The sequence below is a fragment of the Amphiura filiformis genome, chromosome 6 (genome assembly GCF_039555335.1).
Source record: "Amphiura filiformis chromosome 6, Afil_fr2py, whole genome shotgun sequence".
NCBI lineage: Eukaryota > Metazoa > Echinodermata > Ophiuroidea > Amphilepidida > Amphiuridae > Amphiura > Amphiura filiformis.
The window spans coordinates 78,581,204-78,605,040 of record NC_092633.1 but is presented as its reverse complement, the minus strand read 5'-3'; the positions used below and the strand labels follow the sequence as shown (position 1 = coordinate 78,605,040).

The 23,837-nt window shown below is 38.1% G+C and overlaps 1 protein-coding gene across 2 annotated transcripts; it reads right to left on the bottom strand.

Annotated features, from left to right (window-relative positions):
• Positions 1-2,774: 2,774 nt before the first annotated feature.
• Positions 2,775-14,916, bottom strand: LOC140156086 (uncharacterized). 2 transcript variants are annotated; one of them, XM_072179205.1, is made up of 10 exons: positions 14,763-14,916; positions 10,406-11,356; positions 9,795-9,995; positions 9,330-9,431; positions 8,993-9,172; positions 7,217-7,375; positions 6,716-6,832; positions 5,874-6,008; positions 5,357-5,458; positions 2,775-4,696 (listed from the first exon to the last, which is right to left on the bottom strand). In XM_072179205.1, the coding sequence occupies exons 2-10, from the start codon at positions 11,241-11,243 to the stop codon at positions 4,452-4,454; spliced, it is 2,079 nt and encodes a 692-aa protein (XP_072035306.1). In that variant the 5' UTR covers positions 11,244-11,356; positions 14,763-14,916; the 3' UTR covers positions 2,775-4,451. The 2 variants fall into 2 exon arrangements, with proteins under 2 accessions (XP_072035306.1, XP_072035307.1); XM_072179206.1 differs by lacking the exon at positions 5,874-6,008.
• Between the last annotated feature and the right edge of the window lie 8,921 nt (positions 14,917-23,837).

Genomic DNA, 23,837 nt, shown 5'->3' with positions numbered 1-23,837 from the left:
ACTATTTTGCGTGTGGAATTTGTGTACATCCGGGTACCTTACATCGTTGAACACGGTATGGCCTGTAGATGTCACGTGCGCATTTATAAAAGCGCATTTATATATATACCCGAAGTCCACTGATACACTTTAAGTACATATCAGTAGATTTATAAATTTTACTTTGAGGACTTTTAAATATGAAAAATAAAACAATATCAATTTTTAATAATTTGCCATAAAATGTGTTTTATATCGCCAATTTAAAAAAAAATCAAAATTGCTTGATATCAGAAGGACATTCCTCGTATTCACAATACAATTCGACATGTCTGATGTGCACTCATGTCCCACAAAAAATACTGTGCAAACGTTGCAATCAAATCTCTTAAGCCCACTCGAACATATTTCAAATATTACCCCCCCACACACACACACACACACCCCAACACCCCCACACACACACTTATTCATCATTATTGCGCCATCAGTAAAAACTATATAACATCTACCACATAGCCTTATTGTTTATTGAGCCTTAATATTAACAACCACTATCACTATCGATTCTCATAAATGCATCATGGGAAGGCATGATTTCATGTGATCCAAATACTAGAAAAGTAACCACGGGAAAGCCCAATAGACATATCTTATAAAACCCCAAGCATCTCTCTCATTACCAAAATAGTTGCATGCATACGTGCCAATGATAACTGCTTTATCCAATTTTACACAAAGATTTTCAAAAAAATGACCCCTAATATAAAGCCTTACATGAACCAGGCGGCGGATGACATGATCGAGCCGGCAACTCGTGAAACCGCCCGGCCGTATGGCATTTTCCATATACTCGGTTAGCTTTTGTGGGGTTCATTATCGAACCCCAACGGTTTTAGCTTTTATTTATATTATTTATCAACATAGGCCTATTTGTTTGTGATATTTCAAGCGTTTTAAAATTTCAAAATAATCCCATTCAATTACACGGTTGACGATGAAAATTTACTGAATTTAGGGACTGCACGTCATACACCACCTGACATGAACGTTGACTCCAAGCTTTGGTACTGTAAGTAGAGTTACTGTCGCTCACGAGCCACAAATATCAGGTGGTGGCTTTTGATTGACCTCAAATCAAGGATAATTTGCATCACATCTAAGCCCAATGGGGGAAATTTTCACATTTGACCTCATTTGACCTTTCCCGACCTTCGACCTCAGATGACCTTTAGCATTTCATACTCCCCAAGTGTATAATGGATCAATTTCTACAAGTTACAGCCCGATCGGAGCAACTTCATATTTGATCTAGCCTTTGGCCTCCGATGACCTTTGCGATTTCATACTCCCCGATGCTGTCCTGTTTGTCTGTGTTGTGTGACGGCTCTGCTGATCATTCTCTGACGCACTCCTAGGTTAGCAGCTGCTTGATGATGAGTCAATCCATCTGCAATCATTTATGTACCGGACCGAGCCAGACGGCAAAATTTCCAAATCTGCCACTAAAATAACATTACCGGGACAAAATGCGCGCGAAGGGGAGCTGCCCTACCACTCATATTAATGATTTAATAGAAACGGTGGAATTATAACTCTCATTTTTGAGATTCGTGATCGTGTTTAAGTTTAAGATGAAAAAAAAAGCAATTTCTAATGGATCTACTCACTGAATGGGTTTACCGAGATAAAGACAATTTGGCATTTTAATACTAAATGTTCCAAAATGGGCTTAATTTTGGGTCTAAAATTGACCAAAAGGAAGATGCAAATCGTACATTTTTGACGCAACATTTCTGTCGACTAAGCAGGGGAGAGGACTGACTTGCCACTCTGCCCTATTGCCAGTGGCTTGATGTATGGGGATGGGGTTGGAAGTATAGTATGGTACAAATGCGCGTGAAGTGCGTGAAAAAATATTAAAGCTAAACTGATGAAGTGGTACAAAAGTGGAATAAATTCGTGAAAAATTGGCACTTTTTAGGTTTATATGGCCAAATATGAGGTTAATTTGTTCAGAAACCCACATACATGGATGTCAACATGGGGGAGATGATTGTATGGACCATCCCCTATCAATATTGGGATCTACGTCTATGCCCATGGCTAATCTATATTGGTGCTGAAGGGCGCGATGCGGAGGGGTAATGGGATGCGAACATTATATTATTGTCGATCTTGTAAAATGATCATTAGTTGTCCACTTTGTCTCTCTCTCTCCCTCTCTTCTCTCTCTCTCTCTCTCTCTCTCTCTCCAGTGGCGTAGATTTCTTTTTGACATTGGGGGGGATATGGGGTTGGAAAAAATTCTTGAAGTATAGTGAAAGCAGCACCTTTTGGTGACAGAATAAGTTAATGGTACAAATTTTGCTATTTTTAAGCTAAACATATGAAATATGGTGCAAAAGTGGAATAAATGCGCGCAAAACGCGCGAAAATTTGTACTTTTGGGGCTAAAATGAGCAAATATGAGGTTAATTTGGTCAGAAACTTATATTCAGGCGTCAACATTGGGGGGGATGATTGTATGGAGCATCCCCCTGGCAAAATATTGGGGGATAAATCCCCATCCCCCCCAGGATCTACGCCTATGTCTCTCTCTCTCTCCCCCTCTTCTCTCTCTCTCTCTCTCTCTCTCTCTCTCTCTCCCTCTCCCTCTCTTCCCCTTCTCAATCCCTATCTCTCTTCCCTTCTCTCTTTTCTTTTTTTAGGGATCGCTAGAGGGTCTCCCCCTCCCGTCCATAGCCCTGTGAAAGACAACTAAATATCACGATGGACAATTAAAAGACAACAAATAACATTATCACAAAAACAAAACTGTTCGGTCATTTTTTTTTACTGATTGGTAAATCGTACACACGGTGCATTTCCATGTTAAGCTATTCTAACATACAGAAAATATGCTACATTTCTTCTACAGAATACTCAGGCTATACATTTTGTACCAAAATATACAAATATAAAAATATCGATATTTTAAAACAGTGCAAACATGTGCATGTTTAATAGTAGATTTTTTTCTCATATGAAAACAGATAAAGGCAGCATAATTATGTCTTTCCAACAATACTTTCTAAATCAAGGTTTTCAGTTTGAAAGGCATTATGGCTGTGTATAAAGTAACAGATATGATTTGATCGTATTCTAAATACAATGCCCTACTGGACTGGCAACTTCTTTGCACGTGAACTATTTCTGTACCGAAAGGCAAAATCCTCAAAAAAGCACTTAAACCAGTGACACAGAAACGAGGCACATTTTCACAATTCTTTCAATTGGTTGTAGACAGTGCTGCAAATATACTTTCAAAATACTGTATTATATTATGGGTGTAAAACGCATTTTGTTGAACGGAATGTATATAGTATAACTTAGATAGGAGTGCTTTTAACCTGTTTTACTGTTTTGTTAAATTACTATCAGGTCATTATTTAGGGAAATTGATGACAAACGTCTTTAATACAGCTATATGTATATACACTATACATTTTGTACACGACTATTCAAAGACTATTAATCGAAAACAAATTCATTTAAAACATTTTCTGTTAGGCTTAATCTATGATATTCTTATAGTTACCGCCTCTATAATATACTTTGATCATTAACTGACGAACGCATTATATAATGTGGAAATTGTAAGGCTTTTATTATTTATACGCCTGTAAAATAAATGTGTAATTTTCTGCTTTAAAACACCGTGACGGCTTCAGAGAAGACAGGAAAGGACTGATCTGGACATTTTCCGTGCACAAATAAAATTGAAATGAAAACATAATGAAATGAAAATAGACCCGCATTGCTAATACCTATCCATTTTGTTTTAATTTCTACAGTGCACAAATCCTACATGCAAGACAGATGGCATTTTGAAGCGGACCCGAAGTTTGGGTACCGATCAAAGCATAATAAGTGTTTTGTGCTGATGAAAAAGTAGTGTGAATCTCATGCCACGATATGCAAAAATGTGCCATCTAAAACTGAATATTATATCCAAAATCTACAATACCAAGTATAAAAAATATAAAGACTCATTTAATAAATGCCATCACCTTTAAAAGAAAATCCTCATTTGCACAATATTCACATAATTCTATTATACATGCATCTTCTCATGCTAATTTGCATCTCCTAGATGTTGTTCAATATTTGACTCATTTTGATATCTGATCACTATCAGGAATATGTATGTGATTCGTAACAGCTTTTCAAATCTTTTGAAAGGTTGTTTTACAATTCACGACATTTGGTACTATTAGGCATATACGGTAAGACACCTTTGGATGACTTTCTCATAAGAAACGTTTCACTAGAACTTCTTTGTACATTTTTCACATGTGCACAAAATTGTCAAAAAGGTCCAACGGTCCCTTTTTTGTATTTCAAATCTCTCTAAAATGGATAACTAGTTTCTAGCCAGTTCAGAGATCAAGTAGGCCTATGACTAGACTATTAGGTCTACACCTCCTCATCTAGCTCCCTTCATTGAGCACATTGAATACAACATGGGCATCATGTCGAAACGGTAGGATGCCTACTTCTTTCTTGGTTTCATTATTTTGGGAGTAATACAATTCTACGGGAAATGAATTGTTAGGTAGATGGTTCGATTCCGTGATGGTGGTAGACGGTTGATTTGAGACAGCGAACTTTATGACAACTACTGTTGAATTTGGTGAGAAATGAACCACTGTACAGTTGCCTGCCAAGCATAATTCTGAAAACAGAAAATAATGTATCGTATTATTGTATGTAGTCAGCATGGTGTCAGTTAGGGTTTCATTAGAGGATTCTGTAAGAAGAATATTCGATGATATGCAAGACTGAAGTTTACGTATGCCCCTCTCTCCCTTCCTTTCTTTATTACCCTCTGAAATCACCACCCCGGATGTTGTGCCCTGATTTTCGGATGCTGACTTTCACTACACCTACTTTTCTCTGTTTTTGCAACCCATCAGTTTCACACAAAAAAAACACCCGAAGCACCCAAATTGCCTAATTTGGCGTTTTTAAGGTCACTTTTGTCCAAATGCGCCTAATTGGCGCATTCGTCTCCATTGAAAACCCATGCACATCAAAATCGCCAAAAAGGTAACTCAAAACCGTAGTACATCTCCGTATACCTCCAACAAGGAGAACACCCCCCCCGACCCAATCCAGCCTTCATGATTTATTTGGGGGGGCTGATTTTGAAAAAGTGAACTTGGAGTGCGGATATTGTAAAAGTGGACATTTTTGTAACTTTTTTTGACTGAAAAGTCATAACAAAACCTCTATTTTCTCGCAAATGGGTCTTTTTGGGTCAAAAGGGGAAACATTTTCTGTATCTAGGTATGTAGATAAACAAACACTCATAACGTGTCTTCAAATAGCTTACCTACTCTTCCTGAGATACTGGTGTCATTGCTGTCTCTGTAAATGGTCGCATTCAAGCTTTCATCTGCGTTTTGCATCCTGGCTAAATCTAGTCTGTAGACTCCTATTAATATAAAATCCCAGGAAGACAAAATACATAAAGAGTCCAAGTTATTCCCCAATTTTAGTAGAAATTAGTCATTCCTCACTCTGCATCTGGGACACTTGTCATTCCCCAACCATAAAGATATATTATTATAGGCCTACGCATGTCATTCCCCACCTCTATAAACACTACATGCCCGCAGAGACAGTCATTCCCCACCCCGGAGACACCAGTCATTCCCCCAACCCAACGACATCAGTCCATCCCAGAGAAATCAGTCATGAGACACCAGTCATTACACACCTTAGAGACACCAGTCATCACCCACCGTACCCTAGAGATATTATAGACCTTGTGTATGAACAAATCTTATTCAGATATCAATGAAAGATTTTTTAACGTGACTGAAGTTTGTGAGAGAAAATTATCCTACCAGCACCCTGAGAAGGCTCTGATTGAAGATGATATTCACGATTTTCACCATTGAGTGTTGGTTGTGATATTGTCATTGGTTGGTTGGTAGCAGGTAATTTTTGCATCGGCAGTTTAGTTGATGACCGATTAGGACCTGAAGAAGAAAATAGCAGAGGCCAGTGGTAAATTATTTATGGTAAATTTTTTGAAGAAGTGGGTCCATTGTTTTTGTCAACCAACTTTAAAAATGTAGCCTTAGTCAATATTTTGACGGAGTTCTGTAATGGCAGAGTGAAACCTGAAAGATATTGTAGTTACTAATCCTACGGCACGTAAGGAATTCACCTTATGATTCACCTTCTGATTGCGTGGCGCAATGGTTAGGGTACTTGCCTTTAGTGCATGAGGTCCCGGGTTCGATTCCGGTGGTGGCGATTTGCTGGGATATTGACTTGGAAAAAAGTCTGAAAAAAGTCTGAAATTAATTGGCAACTTCTGTAGATTAAATTCAGACTTCCGCTCTCCCATGGTTCATTTAGAATTGGGTGAATGAATCATGAAAGTACTCCGTCCTTCGGAGGGGACGTTAAGCCGTCGGTCCCGTGTACAGAGAGCCATACCTGTACATGTATCTCGCAGCCAGTTTCGAAAAGAGTAGGGTGTTAACCCCTGACTGTTCCCAACCCGTCCCGGTGTTCAAATGGACCCAAATGGAAATAAGCTTCAATAGAGGCTTTCTTGGGTTATCCAGGGTTGTCAAAACCCGAACAAATCAAATAAAATTTAAAAAAGTCATTATATAAATCTCAATATAATATTTAGAGCTGAAAATCATAAATATACGTTCTTGATTTATCTTACCTGGTTGTCCTGGAATGGTCTCCATTTCCAGACTTTGTGTCAAAGTCTCACTTTCTGTATGCTGGGGAGACGTCACAATTACGTCAGACACTGGAGATACAGGTAGTGATGGTTGGTCTGGCAAAAGCAAAAAAATGGCGGTTTTATTTTTGTCAACATTATAAGATCAACTTATCATGCCACTCATGTATATTCCCCGGGGTCTATTCTTTCTTAACATCGACCAATAGGTCTCCTTTCAGAGCTATCGGATAGAAATGAAAACAACAACAACAACATTTAATAACAAAACATTGTTGAATGTAATAACATTTTTACATCAATTCCCACGTGTTTTGTTGTAATATTGAAAATAAAAGCAGAAACTCGAATCATATTTGGATAGGAATGTGCCGCTGGAGCTCTGAAACCCATGCCCATGTTTAGAGATTTTTTACCTAAAAAAACTGCTGATTTGACAGTTTTTGACAATTTTTTCAAAAACTCTATTATGTTTCATACCTTGTTTGTTCTTATCACTTTGAATATCTATCGAAGTCGCCTTTCCTGAACCTTGACCTGTGATAGATGATGCACCGGAATCAGACGGCGAATTGACTCCTGGTAACATAACCTTAGATTTGGCAGTGGTGACTTTCATATATTTCATACCATCCAGTCCTGCAAAGTTTAAAATAAATATTAATCATTACTGAAATAATACGGATATCATTTTATGATAGGCCTATTGCGTCAATAAGATTGAGATTACCACTGTCTGAGAGCTATGCATGAACTACACTACTAAAAGTAACGCAGGTGGAAATAATGTTAGCATATGGACGGATAGAAAGTAACATACCGAAACGAAATAAATGAACATCGGTATCGGTATATACCGGATACCGGTAGATACGAAAAATTGAAGGATGGGACACGTGTTGCATTTTATACACAGTGAAAATGCTGTTTTAAGTTTAAACAGTTGTTTAAACCAGCTATCTTTGCTTACGGGAAACATATTTTGGGCCAGAAGACAGAATTTGAAATTGTATACGAACAGACCATTCGTCGCGTCAAACGAAAAATAAAAAGCCTTAAGGCGTCGGATAGCAATGTTTGCACAGTATTTTTGTTGGACACGAAAGCACATAAAAGATATACATTTTAGGTCTTTTAAGGTCTTTTGGGGAAAAATGTATAAATAAAATGGTCAAATTTTCAAATGATGGTCGGCTTTTCCTCCCAGCTACTTACACTTTAAGCACATATCATTAGATTTATAAAGTTTACTTCGAGGACTGTATTATCAAACATAAAAACAATATCAATTTTTAAATTTGTATTAAATCGCGAATTTCAAAAAATTCTAAATTATTTGATGTCAAAAGGATATTCCTCGTATTCAGAATGCTATTCGATACATCTGGGCAATGTGCTCTCATGTCCCACAAAAATACTGTGCAAATGTTGCTATCCGAGTTTTTCTTTTCTTGTTTGTTTGTTGGCATTTGAAAGGGAAACTTAGTCAATATTATCGTAAGTATGAACTTGACAGAAAATTAAAATATACTTAAATGTTTTATCACCATTATTATCAATAATTTAAAGACAGATTGGAAATTTAATTAATATGCAAAACAATCGCGCAATTGTCAAGATCAGACATTGTTATTTCCCGTCGGTGATTTAAATCTTCGACTTATAATTCAATTATAATTATATCATAAAAGGTGCTGACTTAGGGATTCAATCATGTTTCACCGTTGTTCATCACCGTTTAACAACGATGCGGCCGCGTCGTCTGCGTGGTTTACTTCGCGAGGGCAGCTTTAGCTGCCCGAGCGAAGTAAACCACGCAGACGCGCCGGACGCGAGTTGTTAAACGGTGATGAACAACGGTGAAACATGATTGAATCCTTTCAACAACGAAAAGAAGCTAAATATCGTATATTTCACGGTTATTTTACGAGGAATGTCAGTTAATCATTGCCACTCAGCTTTACAAAAACTTCGATGATTTCTCTTTTGATATCAGCAATAAAACTACAGAATAAAACGGCAATGTTTAGCCGCTACCTGACAAATACTGAATTCAACTTGTAAGCTGGCATACGCACAAAGGTTCCAGGCATGACGAATTTTACGCGCTCTCGCGTAACGCGAAGTCTCGCTCGCGTTCGCGTATACGCTACAGTAAAAGTGTGGGTTCATCACGGTTTAACAACGGTTGGCTCCTGTACAAAGGTATAGGAAGAGTTGTTGAATTATAATTATATCATAAAGGTGCTGACTTACTCTTACAACTGGATAATGATATATTCCATGTTCCCGCTTCACATACGATGATATTGTCCCCTCCTGTCCATGAATACCCATCTTCACAGTTTACCTGCAGGCATTGCCAGGGCTTCCCACTACATTGCAAGCCAAAGGAACTAGCATGGTCGATCTCGGGTAACGTGCAATCACTGGAATCTATCAGTATTAAAAAATCAGTATTTCTGTAACGTGTCTTGAGATTAAGTGGGTCATCATGATTCAATATTTTCTTTTAACTCAAAATATTCCACTGACACATGGACTAGAAAAGAGCTTTTAAAAATATTTTGTGTAAATAGTGAAGTTGACTTACTTGCACCTCCTAGTAGATGCCATACAACCGCAGATACACCCATCACAGCAAGGATGATGATAACGAACGCCAATGTGAAACGCAGGCAACGCCCATAACTCTCTGTTAAAAAGAAAACATTTGACGTAAGTTTTTGAACTATGGAATTAATTGAAACAAAATGATAGGATGTAGTGTTGGATTTTTAAAACCCTGTTCAGAAAAAAATCATCTCAAAATTTGATAGGTAAAATCTTAGTGCGTCATAATATTATCCAAAGGTTATCGTTTTTTTAATTTAATTGTTTAATCTTTAAAGTTGTTTAATTTTATTGTTTATATATATCTTAATTAAATTCACAATTATGATGACATATCCACCATATTTATCTGAACCCTTTTCTTTTTGTTTGTTTTTTATTCCCTTGGTATATGCATTTTTCCACAATTTAGTTATATACATTATAAGTTTTGAGGTTGACTTACTCCTAACAGATGTAATGAAAGACATGTTGCCGTTGACATCCACTTGTTCAAAGTTGCTGTCAATATCCAGACTTCTTGCATCTAACATGCCATTTTCTATTGGAATGTTGACTTCCGTCAGGGCATTTTGTTTGTTTTCCATTGCTAGATGCTTCTGATATAGATGATAGATCTCCTTCTTCCTGCCATCTGTAAAATCAACTGTGAAACAAAATAATGCAGTTATTTATATGAATATCGACCTTCATCTAACATGCTAATTTGTTTCATTGTTACTTAAACATTGATAAACATAATTATACCATAGGCTTAGGAACCGGGCTAAGTGGCTCAGTCTCTCAATAATTCTGGTACAGGGGCCGGGTGCAGGTGTTCAAATACCCTTCAGCCCTCCATCGTCAGGTGAAGTAAACAAAATGTGAAAAACAAATTGCCAAATTTTCTCCTCCGACCCCCCCCAGGACGGCAAACCCAGAATAGGTTATAAACAAAATTTAGCGCGGCCACCTCCCCCGTCCAGCCCCCCCCCCCATGTTGAAAATCTTCCTAATCCACTGCAAACGTATTAGATGAGAGACACCCACAGAGAGGGGCTTGAATGTAGTTCTTACCTTTAACATTGCATTGCTCCTTCTCCATGAGGCCTTCAATCGTCTGAAGTACTTCTCGGATACCTGGCCTCTTCTTCCGATTCTCTTTCCAGCATTTCTCCAGTAGACACTTCAAAGCTGGCGGGCAGTGTGCGGGGATCTCAGGCCTCAATTTGTGCACCTTTACCGCGTACAATACACTGAGGCTTTCTCTTCCTTGATAGGGAATTTTGCATGACATAAGTTCCCATATAACTATACCCAAAGAGTAGATATCAGATGCTTTGGAAGACAACTTTTCGACGAACGCTTCAGGTGGCATCCAAGATATCGTTCCTCTTTCATGGTTTGTCTTCTCGGTATTGCATTGTCTTTTGGCTATCCCAAAATCGCATAATTTGAGAGTATCATCAGCTGTTATGACTATATTACTGGATTTTATGTCTCTGTGAACCACGTTCTCTTCCTGAAGATACTGAACAGCGCAGCTTACCTGGCGAGCCCATTCTAACATCTGCGCCTTTGGTAATCTTGTGCGCCTCTTAAGATATTCATAGAGCGATCCTTTGGAGGCATATTCAGTAACTATTATGGTAAGTGGAGTTAGTACTGCATAGAAGAATTGAATTATGTTTGGATGTCTAAGCTGTCGTAGAAAGTCAAGTTCTTTCTTTTGACTTTCGAGTTCACTCTCTTTCTTGTTTTCTCTGAATCGTTTTGCGGCTGCTTCTATTGTTCTGCCATCTTCAGTTTTTAACAAGACACGATAGACTTCCCCGTCCCCTCCAGATCCAAGCTGCTCTTGATACTGCAGTTGGTATTCGTGGATGATCCAGTCTTCATTCATAGTGATTGTCATCCGCCTGATTTAAGAACCACACAAGACTAGGTGTCGGATGCTTTCCATTAATTCCAAATCCGGTTAATGGCCATTCATGGTGCACCAGTTGTCAATCCCCTATCACATCTTTCCTGCAAAAAGAAACAAACATTTGGTCAGATCGGTTCAGGAAAAGAATTCTTCCAAAATACTTTGTGAAATTTAAGCGCGGATCCAGGTTTTTGAAAGCGGGAGGGAGCTCTAAAAAACTTGTCAGCTCGCTTCTCTCGCCAAAATTGGCGGACCCATATTTAGGTTACGGGGTGACAAAAATAAAGACTAACACGAAGTGCGGACCCTGAGTCCCCAGATCCGCTATTTATTTTATTTTCATATCATTTTTTCTTCTTTGTTAGAGAGAGAATGGGCCCCTTGATCCGCCCCTTTTGATATATTAAGTTTTAGCAAACTATCATAAAATTTGCAATGATAAAACCAATTATTCAAGTTGTGGTTTTTTTATATCAGCAATCTCAAACGGCCACATTCACTGCAGTATACACTGCGAGCAACCATGACATCAAAGTGCGTTTTCCGTTTCTCGGAATACCATAGACATTGCGCACAGTATGTCATGGTCTTAAAGCCAGAACCACATTATGTCCATTTGTTTTCTCAATTACATGTTACTCATTTCGGGAAAAAATAGACGGTTAATTCTGCCCTAATAAATGCAAGTGACTTTGGGGCATATGCATGGTCACTTAAACAGTTAGTTAACACAAGTGACCATGCATATACCCCAATGTCACTTACATTTTTTTATGGCGTAAAAACGGTTTTTTTACTTCGCTTTATCGCCTGATATCAAATGATATAACGTCAAATTGCTGTGTGCGTACATGTATGTATTATTAGTGGTGGCAATATAATATATCGATGGCTTAAACCCAGAACCATCTATGTCCATTTGTGTTCTCAATTATATGTTACTTATTTCGGTAACAAATGGACGGTTAATTCTTTGCCATTTTACTTTCTTCCTCCTTTGTCTTGTGTTTTCTTCCTCTTCCCTTCCTCCATATTATTTTTCCCTCCTCTTAATTGTTTCTTTAAAATTTTCATCTTCTTTCTCCTTCACCATTCTCCCTTTAATTTCCCCTCCTCCGAGTGGACGAGTCCCGCACCCCGCCCATCCTCTGGTTACCTTGGTTACGCCACAGACTAACAGACAGTTATCATTCTTTGGTTTGCTTATTTCATGAAGGTAGTGATACTAAAATGCAATAATATTATTGAAAATCAATGAATTATTTAACTACAAACCAAATGGAGATGATGAGATTAATTTTAAAATTGAGATTATTGACACGGAAAGCGTCTTTTTAAATCGTTTTAATGAAGGGTCTATCACCGTGTTCAAAAATTTGGATAAATAAAAAAGAAGCGAAGTTTAAAGTTAAAATATAAACTCTTTTTTTACTTTAGCATGTCTTTAAAATAACACTCCATTCGGTATTCCGCTATTATTTTTTTGAACATTTCAACAAATACCGTTATTTTTGTCTTGAAGGGGTTTGATATATTATAACGTACACGGCTATCATGTTTTGGGGGTTTGTTTTTAAGTGCGACATGTTAAATTCAAAGGCAATTTCATTTTCATGATAAATGCACTACACAAATAACCAAATTTCATGAACAAAGGATATTTTTTTATAGAAATGAGATTTACACACTGAAACTTTCTATCCTTAGCGGAAAGTGCTCAGGGAACCATAGCAGCTTTTGTGTTTAACAATAACCAAAAAAGCCCCCAATTTTTTGCGGTCGGGTGACGTCATCTTAACATTACCGCTTCTTTGGGTCAGAAAATCAGGCAACAAGGTCTTAATTTGAATACGAACAAAAGCAGACGCAGTTGAGACACTTTAAATACCCTGTGAACTTGTGAAGTAATCGTGCTTGCACGACGACAAAGAATTTTAAGAAAAGACAGCACAGGCGAATGACCGTGATTATTGAAAACAATTCATGATTTCATGGTCCGCACAGAATATCGGGACTTTCCTATTTGAAACAAGATCATACATTAAGAAAAAATACTTGTTAAAGACCATGTATATTAACATTAACCAATGCTGTTGATAATAATAATAATAATAATAATAATAATAATAATAATAATAATAATAATAATAATAATAATAATAATAATAATATGCCTAATAATAACATAGTTAGTAATAATAATAGTAATAAATACTAAAACAATTAAATAATGAAAGCACTAATAATTTATAATATTTAGTAATTAATATAATATTATTAAGAAAGAAGACGCATAGATTCCAAATTTATTTTGAAACATGTTTATTATAGCTAAAGTTTCACTCACCAATCGGTGTTTTTTGGGAATCAAAATAAAAAGCATCGTTTATCTTATCGTTAAAAATGGCTTACTAAAAAGTTGAGGAAAGTTGAGAAACTCAACTTTCCAGTCTAGTTAATTTGTATGGTCACATCACGTTTAGATGTGCTCCCCTTATTGATCCAAAATGAGTCATAGAACACAAGACAAAAGTTTATAAGAAGTTTGGGAAATTTCAACTATTGTGGTTTTACTGATCATAGGGTCTATGGTGTGCATGTGCTTGGCATGGAACCCTCTCATGGTAATGACCATTTAACCCCAAATAAGGCAACTAATATAGAATCGCATTATTTTGTTATAATATTCATTTTTAAAAATAGAGATAAAATTCAAGAACATGCAATTGATACAATTTTTGTTTACAAGTCTGCATATCGGTAAAAATGTTGTAGTAATAAATCCTCTGATCTTGTCAAGTTAAAATTACAACAACAACACAAGCACGGAACACGAAGTTCGACAAATTATTTAGCTTCATAATTTCCATAACGGAAATGAAAATGCATTATCTCAGGTGCATTAATATTCCCCAGTAAAGCACCTGCATTAACAGCGTATACTGATTGACACATGTAGTTATATTGATAAATTCGATCGTTTTTAGAGACGAATATTTGTATAGTATCGTCCGGTTAATTAGATAGCATAACGACGAAAAGCACCCGCCCTTTAAACACATAGGCCTACTTTATATATCGATATACAACATAATACTAGCTGCATGTAGGTAAGTTTTTGTAAAATATTAAACAGCAATGAACTATATCGATGTTGCATTTTATTATACATGTTCTGAGTGAAATATATAAAATATATGTCAGTATTTACACAAATCTGGCCATCATATCTCCCCATGATTATTGTATTTTATGTATATAGTGTAGTATATTTTGTCATTTTTAATGTGAATTATAGAAATAAATGAATCTTGAATAAACAATCTGACGATGTATCTCATAATTAAAATAATAGAATAGACATGCAGGTACATACGCATTGACCTTAAATACAATTATGTACATCTTTAACTGTATACATTATAAAAGCATTTTACGCATTAAACTAAACTATAAGAAACATGACATTTTACAAAAACATACAGGATTTTATCTTAACACACTTACCTATGGTTTGATAGCTATTCCACCAATAAAAGCGATGGTTTAGTCCCAAAATTCCTCTAAAATCGCCATTCGTACGTGCTAATGCAGAAATATGTTAATGAAATCGATATCGATATAAATGCATTGCAAGGCTATTGCTGCATATTTTTTTATTTGGGCGCAAAATACAATATTTTACTGCCGCTTGACTGATTCTATTATCCGCCTACCATTGTTATTATCACGTGACTTGAGTAGCTATGAGCTTGATGGCAGAATAAGGGAACAGTCAGAATAAAATTAATGATGGGGTTTATGCTTTTAGGGTGTGGTCATAATTATTTTATACTGTGAGCAATAACTCCCGTTGATGTCTTTAGCAAATCGGGTTTTATTCTTTTACTCTTTTATTGTTCATATTTATAAGCGAGGTGCGGGGATGTCCAACCGTTTCAGTTGGTGCCCCCCCACCCAGTAATCACACCGTAGGGCTTAATGTCATGTGGTGATTTACGGTCCGATTGCACTGTTTTCTATATATCCTCCATTGAGCCTCGGGCCTATATTAAAACAATGTTTCCAAATTTTGAGTTGTTCAATAGTGCTCCAGCGGCCCGGGACCGGTGGGCGGATATCTAGAACTCAGTGGCACTTATCATGTCAGAAACATATCTTGGGCGTCAAATGTTACTGTTATGATGCGAAAAATCATGGGGGGGCTGTACGTCGACAGCCCGTAATAATGTCAAATTCTTCAGAACTCACTGATCAGAGAAAAAGTACCCCTGTTGGCAAACAAAGGCAATGCCCATGACAAAACTTCAAAGCTTATGTGACCCATCCGGCGCCCCGTCCGCCATCCCCACTGAATAAAATGCCGTTTTTGTTGTAGACTAACTTTATTCCAATGAAAGATAAAGCAAGTGAATTATCCATTGTGCCTATGAAACTTGTGATCGGGTGTCTGGGACGCGGCCAAAAAAGCTGTGGTTAAAAGCAGTGGCGTAGCTGGGATTTTTTCCAGGGGTGGGGCAAGCCTGTATGGGGCGGGGGCCCAAATCCACCAAACAAAAATGGGGGTAGGTGCGGGTGGTGCGACGCACCCCCATCGAAAAGAGTACTTTCAAAGAAAAGTACACTTTCAAATATATCAAAGAAAAATAAAAAAACAAAGGAAATAAGTTTAAATTTGGCAATACAGTGGCCCAAGAGGGAAAATGGTAAACTGGGTTATTACTTTTTCAAAGAAATTGCGCGCTCCACGAGAAAAATTTGTTTTTTATTACTAATTTGGTCTTAATAGAAATGAATTTTGGCCATAATTCTTGCTAATTTCCTGGTTAATAGAAATGAATTTTGGCCATAATTCTTGCTAATTTCCTGGTTAAAAATGTCCAATTTCAGCCCAAAATGAAGGTAAATTTTACGTAAAAGCCAGTGCGCGCGAAGCGGGCAAAATTTTGCAATGTTACCATATATTTCGGTCCAAAACATGGCGTTTTGGGGAACATAACTTAGGCTATTTTAGGGGCCTGAACCCGTACCCATCTGGTCTAATGGTAAATCCGGCCCTAAGTTTGAAATAGCTCAATGGTAACTGACTAAATCGGCCAATTTTGTGTCGATACTGAAAATGTTCGGTTGGGGCATGCAATACAAGAAACATGTCGAACACAGCCTTCTTGACCACCTTTTTCAACTTTTCTTTTTGGGTTGGCCCTTTTATTGTTTTAGTCAATATAGTGCTCCTATAGGTGCTTTTGTGCAATTAGCATTTCAAAAGATCAGTAATTGTGATCAGAGGTAGTTCAACTGTGATCAGAAGTAGTTCATCAGTAACTGTGATCAGAGGTAGTTCAACTGTGATCAGAAGTAGTTCATCAATAACTGCGATCAGAGGTAATTCAACAATAATTGTGATCAGAGGTAGTTCAATAATTGTGACCAGATGTACACGTATTTCAACAGTAATTGTGATCTGAGGTAGGTCAACAGTAACTACAACCAGACGTTAATGTATTGTGATCAGAGGTAATTCAACAATTATTGTGATCAGCGGTAGTTCATCAGTAACTGCGATCAGAGGTAATTCAACAATAATTGTGATCATTGTAGTTCAATTATTGTGACCAGAGGTAATTCAACAGTAATTGTGATCAGAGGTAGTTCAACAGTAAGTTGTGATCAGAGGTAGTTCATCAGTAACTGCGATCAGAGGTAATTCAACAGTAATTGTGATCAGCAGCGTAGCTAACTTTTTAGTGTAGGGGGGGCAACACCATATATTCGTCCACATTTGCGGATTTTTAGACCCATTTTTAGTCATAAAGACATTTTACTCTTTGCCGTCCCCATTTTTATCAATGAAAATTTCTTGGGGTTAGTTGCCCCCCCCCCCCCCCGGCTACACCACTGGTTGCAATTGCTTATTTGCATTTCACCAGGGCATTTCATGATTAATGAATGGTTTACATACAGGCCCGTACGCGGGGAAGGGGGTGCGCACCCCCCAAAAATTTTTTTGCAAAAGTCTAAAAATAGTCCCAGAATATTACAATATGCGAGCATAGCGTGTTTTTTACGCCTTTTTGGTCAAAAAAGGTCCACATTTTGGGAAGAAAGTTCAATTTTCTCAAAATCGCCCCCCCGGAAAAATGTCCACTTTTTCAAAATCAGCACCCCCAAAAATATCCTGCGTACGGGCCTGTTTACATACTTATACCCGCATGCGAAGCATGAACGGGTATATTGCCATTCTACAGTGTGGGCCAAAAACAACTTTACCCAATTTAAAAGGTTCATATCTCAAAATTGAAAAGTCTGCTTCAAATTGTTTTCACATATTCGTAAAAAACATCTTCTTAAGAGTATTTGATGAAAAAACTATTCAAAAATGTATTAAAATAAATACGTGACGCTAGTTTGAAATCAAAGGGTCAAAATTAACTTTGTCCACGCGAAGGCCTACTAGACGTCGCGTCGCATCGCTTGTAATAGCGAGTTCGATAGAGAATGAGAAAGACTCAGTATACGCACAAATTTGTTTAGCAATTTTATATAACACAATCAAATAAATCAAACATAAACTATTTAAATGTCAAGCTACGATATTTCGTCATGATATGCAGCTTTCATGCTGCAAAGATATAAAAACAATGCTCTTCAAATATGCGCAAAGCAATTGTAACCTCAGACCTCATTTTTTTGTCATAACGAAATTTTATCTACAAGAAAGTTAGAAGTTATTGCACTTGTTGCGTTCTAGGTAGGCCTATTTTCGACAAATTGTTGCGTCGACAACTGACTCTGGGGTTAGCTGCAAGTTCCTTTGAACCGCTGCAATATTTGCAGCTGAACGGTCAGTTCTTGGACGTCCGCTCCGTGCTTTGCATATTCATCACACTTCCGAGGTGGTGAAAGTTTTCGTTGTATAGTTGTAGTAGGTTTCGGCGGGACTCTTGCGTTCGGGAAACGAATCCGAAATTGACGCTGCACTTCCAAAAAGCTTTCTGTTCTTAAGTATACCTCTGCCATAACAGATCTCTGTTGTGTTGGGAATTGCCTTATCTTGACACCTTGCAAACCTATTTAGAAATAAGCCACGCAGTCACAAAATGCACGAAGGCCTATTTTAAATTCAAGAATTACGCCAGATGAAACCTTTGTAATTGTGTATTTTTTATGCTCATTATTGGTCAATGACAGGAGTGAAATTCAAGTACATGACAAGTAAATGGGGGTTAAAATCGATTGTATTTCTTTCATGCATGTAAAACAATCATCACTTTTCAAAGACAAGCCAAACGTGTTTACCAAGTACATGTATGCCTAACGCATATGTATGCCTTACTCTTAGCAATCGGACACATCCCATTGAATTACGTGTGGACAAAGTCATTTTTGACCCTCGGACGTAGAACTAGCACCATTTTGTTAATTTAGCTTCTTTTGCTTTCATTTCTTCATCACATACTTTTAGAAAGATTTACATTTAGAATATGTAACAAGATCATGAATAGCTCTTCTACAATTCGAGCAACCACCCTCTGAAATTGGGTAAAGTTGTTTTTGGCCCACACTGTATGGTACCCGCATGCGAAGCATGAACGGGTATATTGCCATTCTATGGTTTCTTCTCCTTCTCCTCTTCTTCCTTCTCCATCAAACACAACATTCTGTCAAGGCTAGCGCTAAAACTACAAGGGCCACAGGGCCCATATGTAGTACACTTATGGGCCCTACCCCGTAGATTTATCCTTTGCCCATCTTGGCCCCAGAGGTCAAAGGTCACGGGCCCCAGGGGCCCAAATGTAAAAATACAAAGCATGCCGTTTTTCATCAAATGAAGTAGCATCAGGGGCCTGAGTTGGTACACTGATAGCCCCAGGGGTACTCTATATATACAATTATACATGAGCCCCATATGTCATATATCATGGGCCCCAGGGCCCCAAATGTTAAAATAAGGGCAACAGATTGACAGGGCTAGCGCTAAAACTACAAGGGCCCCAGGGCCCATATGTGGTACACTTATGGGCCCTACCCGTAGATTTATCCTTTGTACATCTCGGCCCCAGAGGTCAAGGTCACGGGCCCCAGGGGCCCAAATGTAAAAAATACAAAGCATGCTGTTTCTCATTAAATGAAGCAGCCTCAGGGCCCTGAGTTGGTACACTGATAGATCCAGGGGTACTCTATATATGCAAGTATACATGAGCCCCACATGTCATATATTATGGGCCCCAGGGCCCCAAATGTTAAAATAAGGGGCAACAGATTGACAAGGCTAGCTATAAAACTACAAGGGCACTAGAGCTCATATGTGGCACATATATGGGCCCTAAGTTGTAAATTGCCTTTTGCCCTTTTGGCCCCAGATGTTTAAGGCTAGGGCCCCAGAGGCCCAAATGTTAAAATAAAGGGCCTGTCGTTTCTCAGCAAATAAAGGAGCTACAGGGTTTAGATTTGGTACACTAATAGGTCTAAAGCATTATATTGTTATATGTATATATGAACCCCATGTGTCACATAATATGGGCCCCAGGGTCCCAAACGCTAAAACATAGGGCCGGCCGTTACTCCGTAAAGAAAGCAGCTACAATGTCCAGCTTGAGTCTGCTGATAGCACTTGAGAATTATATTTCAACATATGCACATGAGCCCCAGAAGTGAAATATTATGGGCCCGGGGCCCCAAATGTTAAAGCAAAGGCCCGGCCGTTTTTCATCAAATAAAGCAACTTTAGAGCTCAGAGTTTGTACACAGATTGCACCTGAGAATTATATTGTTATATGTACATATGAGCCCCATATGTCACACCATTGGCCCCAGGGCCCAAAACGCTAAAACATAGGGCCAGCCGTTACTCAGTAAATAAAGCAGCTACAGTGCCCAGCTTGAGTCTACTGATAGTACTTGAGAATTATACTTCAACATATGTACATGAGCCTCATAAGTCAAATATTATGGGCCCCAGGGCCCCAAATGTTAAAAAAGGGCCGTCCGTTTGTCATCAAATAAAGCAGCTTCAGGGCTCAGAGTTTGTACACAGATTGCACCTGAGAATTATATTGTTAATAACGCCCATCCCATCCCACCCCATACACGTAGGACTAAACAGATTCACAGACAATAGCGTAATTATAATATAGATAACATAAACGTTAAGGCTGTTCCAGTTAAACTACATACCCATTGGCTGTTCTATTTAATTTACATACTCCCTCTGAAATGGCCACAAAATAGGCTGTTCCATTTGATTTACATATTCCCTCTGAAATGGCTGTTCCATTTAATTTACATACTCCCTCTGGAATAGCTTTCCCCTAATCAAATTGCATATTGTGAATTTCAATAGCGTATTAGGCCTATAATAATTATAGATGATAATTGGAAATACCATGTGTGAAGCGTTAAGGCTGTTCCATTCAAATTACATACCTTTGGCTGTTCCATTTAATTTACATACTCCCTCTGAAATGATCCCAAAATAGCTGTTCCATTTAATTTACATACTCCCTCTGAAATGGCTGTTCCATTTAATTTACATACTCCCTCTGGAATAGCTTTCCCTAATCAAATTGCATATTGTGAATTTCAATCTATTAAATTGCATAGCTTCACTGTGAATTAGAGAGACTGACAACAGCCACCTAAGTCCTCAGCAAATAAGCACTGTAAGTTTGTGTAAACCGATAACATGCGGGTATAGCCGTATTTGTGTACAAATATATAGCCTTCTAGTTTCTTCTCCTTCTTCTCCTCCTCCATCAAACACAACATTCTGTCAAGGCTAGCGCTAAAACTACAAGGGCCACAGGGCCCATATGTGGTACACTTATGGGCCCTACCCCGTAGATTTATCCTTTGCCCATCTTGGCCCCAGAGGTCAAGGTCACGGGCCCCAGGGGCCCAAATGTAAAAAATACAAAGCATGCCGTTTCTCATCAAATGAAGCAGCCTCATGGCCCTGAGTTGGTACACTGATAGCCCCAGGGGTACTCTATATATATACAAGTATACATGAGCCCCATATGTCATATGTTATGGGCGCGAGGGCCCCAAATGTTAAAAAAGGGGCAACAGATTGACAAGGCTAGTGCTAAAACTATAAGGGCCCCAGGGCCCATATGTGATACACTTATGGGCCCTACCCCGTAGATTTATCCTTTGCACATCTTGGCTCCAGAGGTCAAAGGTCACGGGCCCCAGGGGCCCAAATGTAAAAATACAAAGCATGCTGTTTCTCATCAAATGAAGCAGCCTCAGGGCCCTGAGTTGGTACACTGATAGCTCCAGGGTACTCTATATATACAAGTATACATGAGTCCCATATGTCATATATTATGGGCCCCAGGGCCCCAAATGTTAAAATAAGGGGCAACAGATTAACAAGGCCAGCTATAAAACTACAAGGGCACTAGGGCTCATATGTGGCACATGTATGGGCCCTAAGTTGTAATGTGTCTTCTGCCCATTTTGGCCCCAGATGTTTAAGACTAGGGGCCCCAGAGGCCCAAATGTTAAAACAAAGGGCCGGTCGTTTCTCAGCAAATAAAGTAGCTACAGGGTTTAGATTTGGTACACTAATAGGTCTTCAGCATTATATTGTTATACGTATATATGAACCCCATGTGTCACATAATATGGGCCCCAGGGCCCCAAACTCTAAAACATAGGGCCGGCCGTTACTCCGTAAAGAAAGCAGCTACAATGTCCAGCTTGAGTCTGCTGATAGCACTTGAGAATTATATTTCAACATATGCACATGAGCCCCAGAAGTCAAATATTATGGGCCCAGGGCCCCAAATGTTAAAGCAAAGGCCCGGCCGTTTTTCATCAAATAAAGCTGCTTCAGAGCTCATAGTTTGTACACAGACTGCACCTGAGAATTATATTGTTTTATGTACATATGAGCCCCATATGTCACATAGTATGGGCCCAGGGCCCCAAACGCTAAAACATAGGGCCAGCCGTTACTCAGTAAATAAAGCAGCTACAGTGCCCAGCTTGAGTCTACTGATAGCACTTGAGAATTATACTTCAACATGTGTACAGCCTCATAAGTCAAATATTATGGGCCAGGGCCCCAAATGTTAAAAAAGGGCCGTCCGTTTATCATCAAATAAAGCAGCTTCAGTGCTCGGAGTTTGTACACAGATTGCACCTGCGAATTATATTGTTAATAACACCCACCCCACCCCATTCACAGACAATAGCGTAATTATAATAATATAGATGACAGAAACGTTAAGGCTGTACCAGTTAAATTACATACCCATTGGCTGTTCTATTTAATTTACATACTCCCTCTGAAATGGCCACAAAATAGGCTGTTCTATTTAATTTACATACTCCCTCTGAAATGACCGTTCCATTTAATTTACATACTCCCTCTGGAATAGCTTTCCCCTAATCAAATTGCATATTGTGAATTTCAATAGCGTATTAGGCCTATAATAATTATAGATGATGATAATTGGAAATACCATGTGTGAAGCGTTAAGGCTGTTCCATTCAATTTACATACCTTTGGCTGTTCCATTTATTTTACATACTCCCTCTGAAATGATCCCAAAATAGCTGTTCTATTTAATTTACATACTCCCTCTGAAATGGCTGTTCGATTTAATTTACATACTCCCTCTGGAATAGCTTTCTCCTAATCAAATTGCATATTGTGAATTTCAATCTATCAAATTGCATAGCTTCACTGTGAATTAGAGACTGACAATAAGTCCTCAGCAAATAAGGACTGTAAGTTTGTGTAAACCGATAACATGCGGGTATAGCCGTATTTGTGTACAAATATATAGCCTTCTAGTTTATTCTCTCTTTCTTTTTATGAGAAAAAATAAGTAATTGCAAGTATAGTAAAAAATGTCATATCCCACATCCACGCATTTTGCCCACAAATTATAAATAAAATTATTAATAAAATCCATAGTCCGGGTCCATAGCCCATAAGCCCACCGGTAAAGCCCATTCCGTTATTTTATAAAGTTATCATTGAGGAATGTTTGATATTCAGGCATGGTATGTGTACTCCTTTTCAATCTTTGAAGTAGCCAAAACTCCTCGGTGGACAGATTGAACAATGGTACATTTCCTTAAAAGACCATATCTTCAAAAGTTGTGAGCAAATTGAAATATTTTTTTCGGTTTAAGTAAGTTAACGATTAAAGGTTTCTTTATATACCAAAATATATTTGACCAACTTGTCTAAAATAGGAGAAAAGAGGGCACAACGAGGTGTTTTTTAGGGGGGGTGACGCCCTTAATGTGTAAATATAATAGCTAGTATGCACAATGGGCAAGTGGACTACAGAGAAGTCTATGTTCGCTGAAATTGGAGCACTTGGCAGATTTTGACCCTCCTGAGACCCTAAAATTTGAATTTGGACCCTTTTGCTTATAACTTGTGAACAGTACATCGCAAGTAGGTCAAACTATAATATTTCTGAATTCTTAGGATGAGAGGTGAAGGGCTTACTTTAAAACCAAAATTGACCAACTTGACCCCTTTAATGTCACATTTTAAGACTTTTGACAAATTTGCCATCACTGGAGCTCCAACTAATTGCATTTTGGTTTGAT

Excerpts from the sequence above, each read along its gene's own strand:
- LOC140156086 (XM_072179205.1), bottom strand. The coding sequence starts at position 11,243 with ATGACAATCACTATGAATGAAGACTGGATCATCCACGAATACCAACTG. Across the intron at positions 9,173-9,329 it reads GCATCTACTAGGAGGTGCAA|ATTCCAGTGATTGCACGTTA; the intron begins GTAAGTCAACTT and ends TAATACTGATAG. Across the intron at positions 4,697-5,356 it reads CAGTATCTCAGGAAGAGTAG|AATTATGCTTGGCAGGCAAC; the intron begins GTAAGCTATTTG and ends TTCTGTTTTCAG.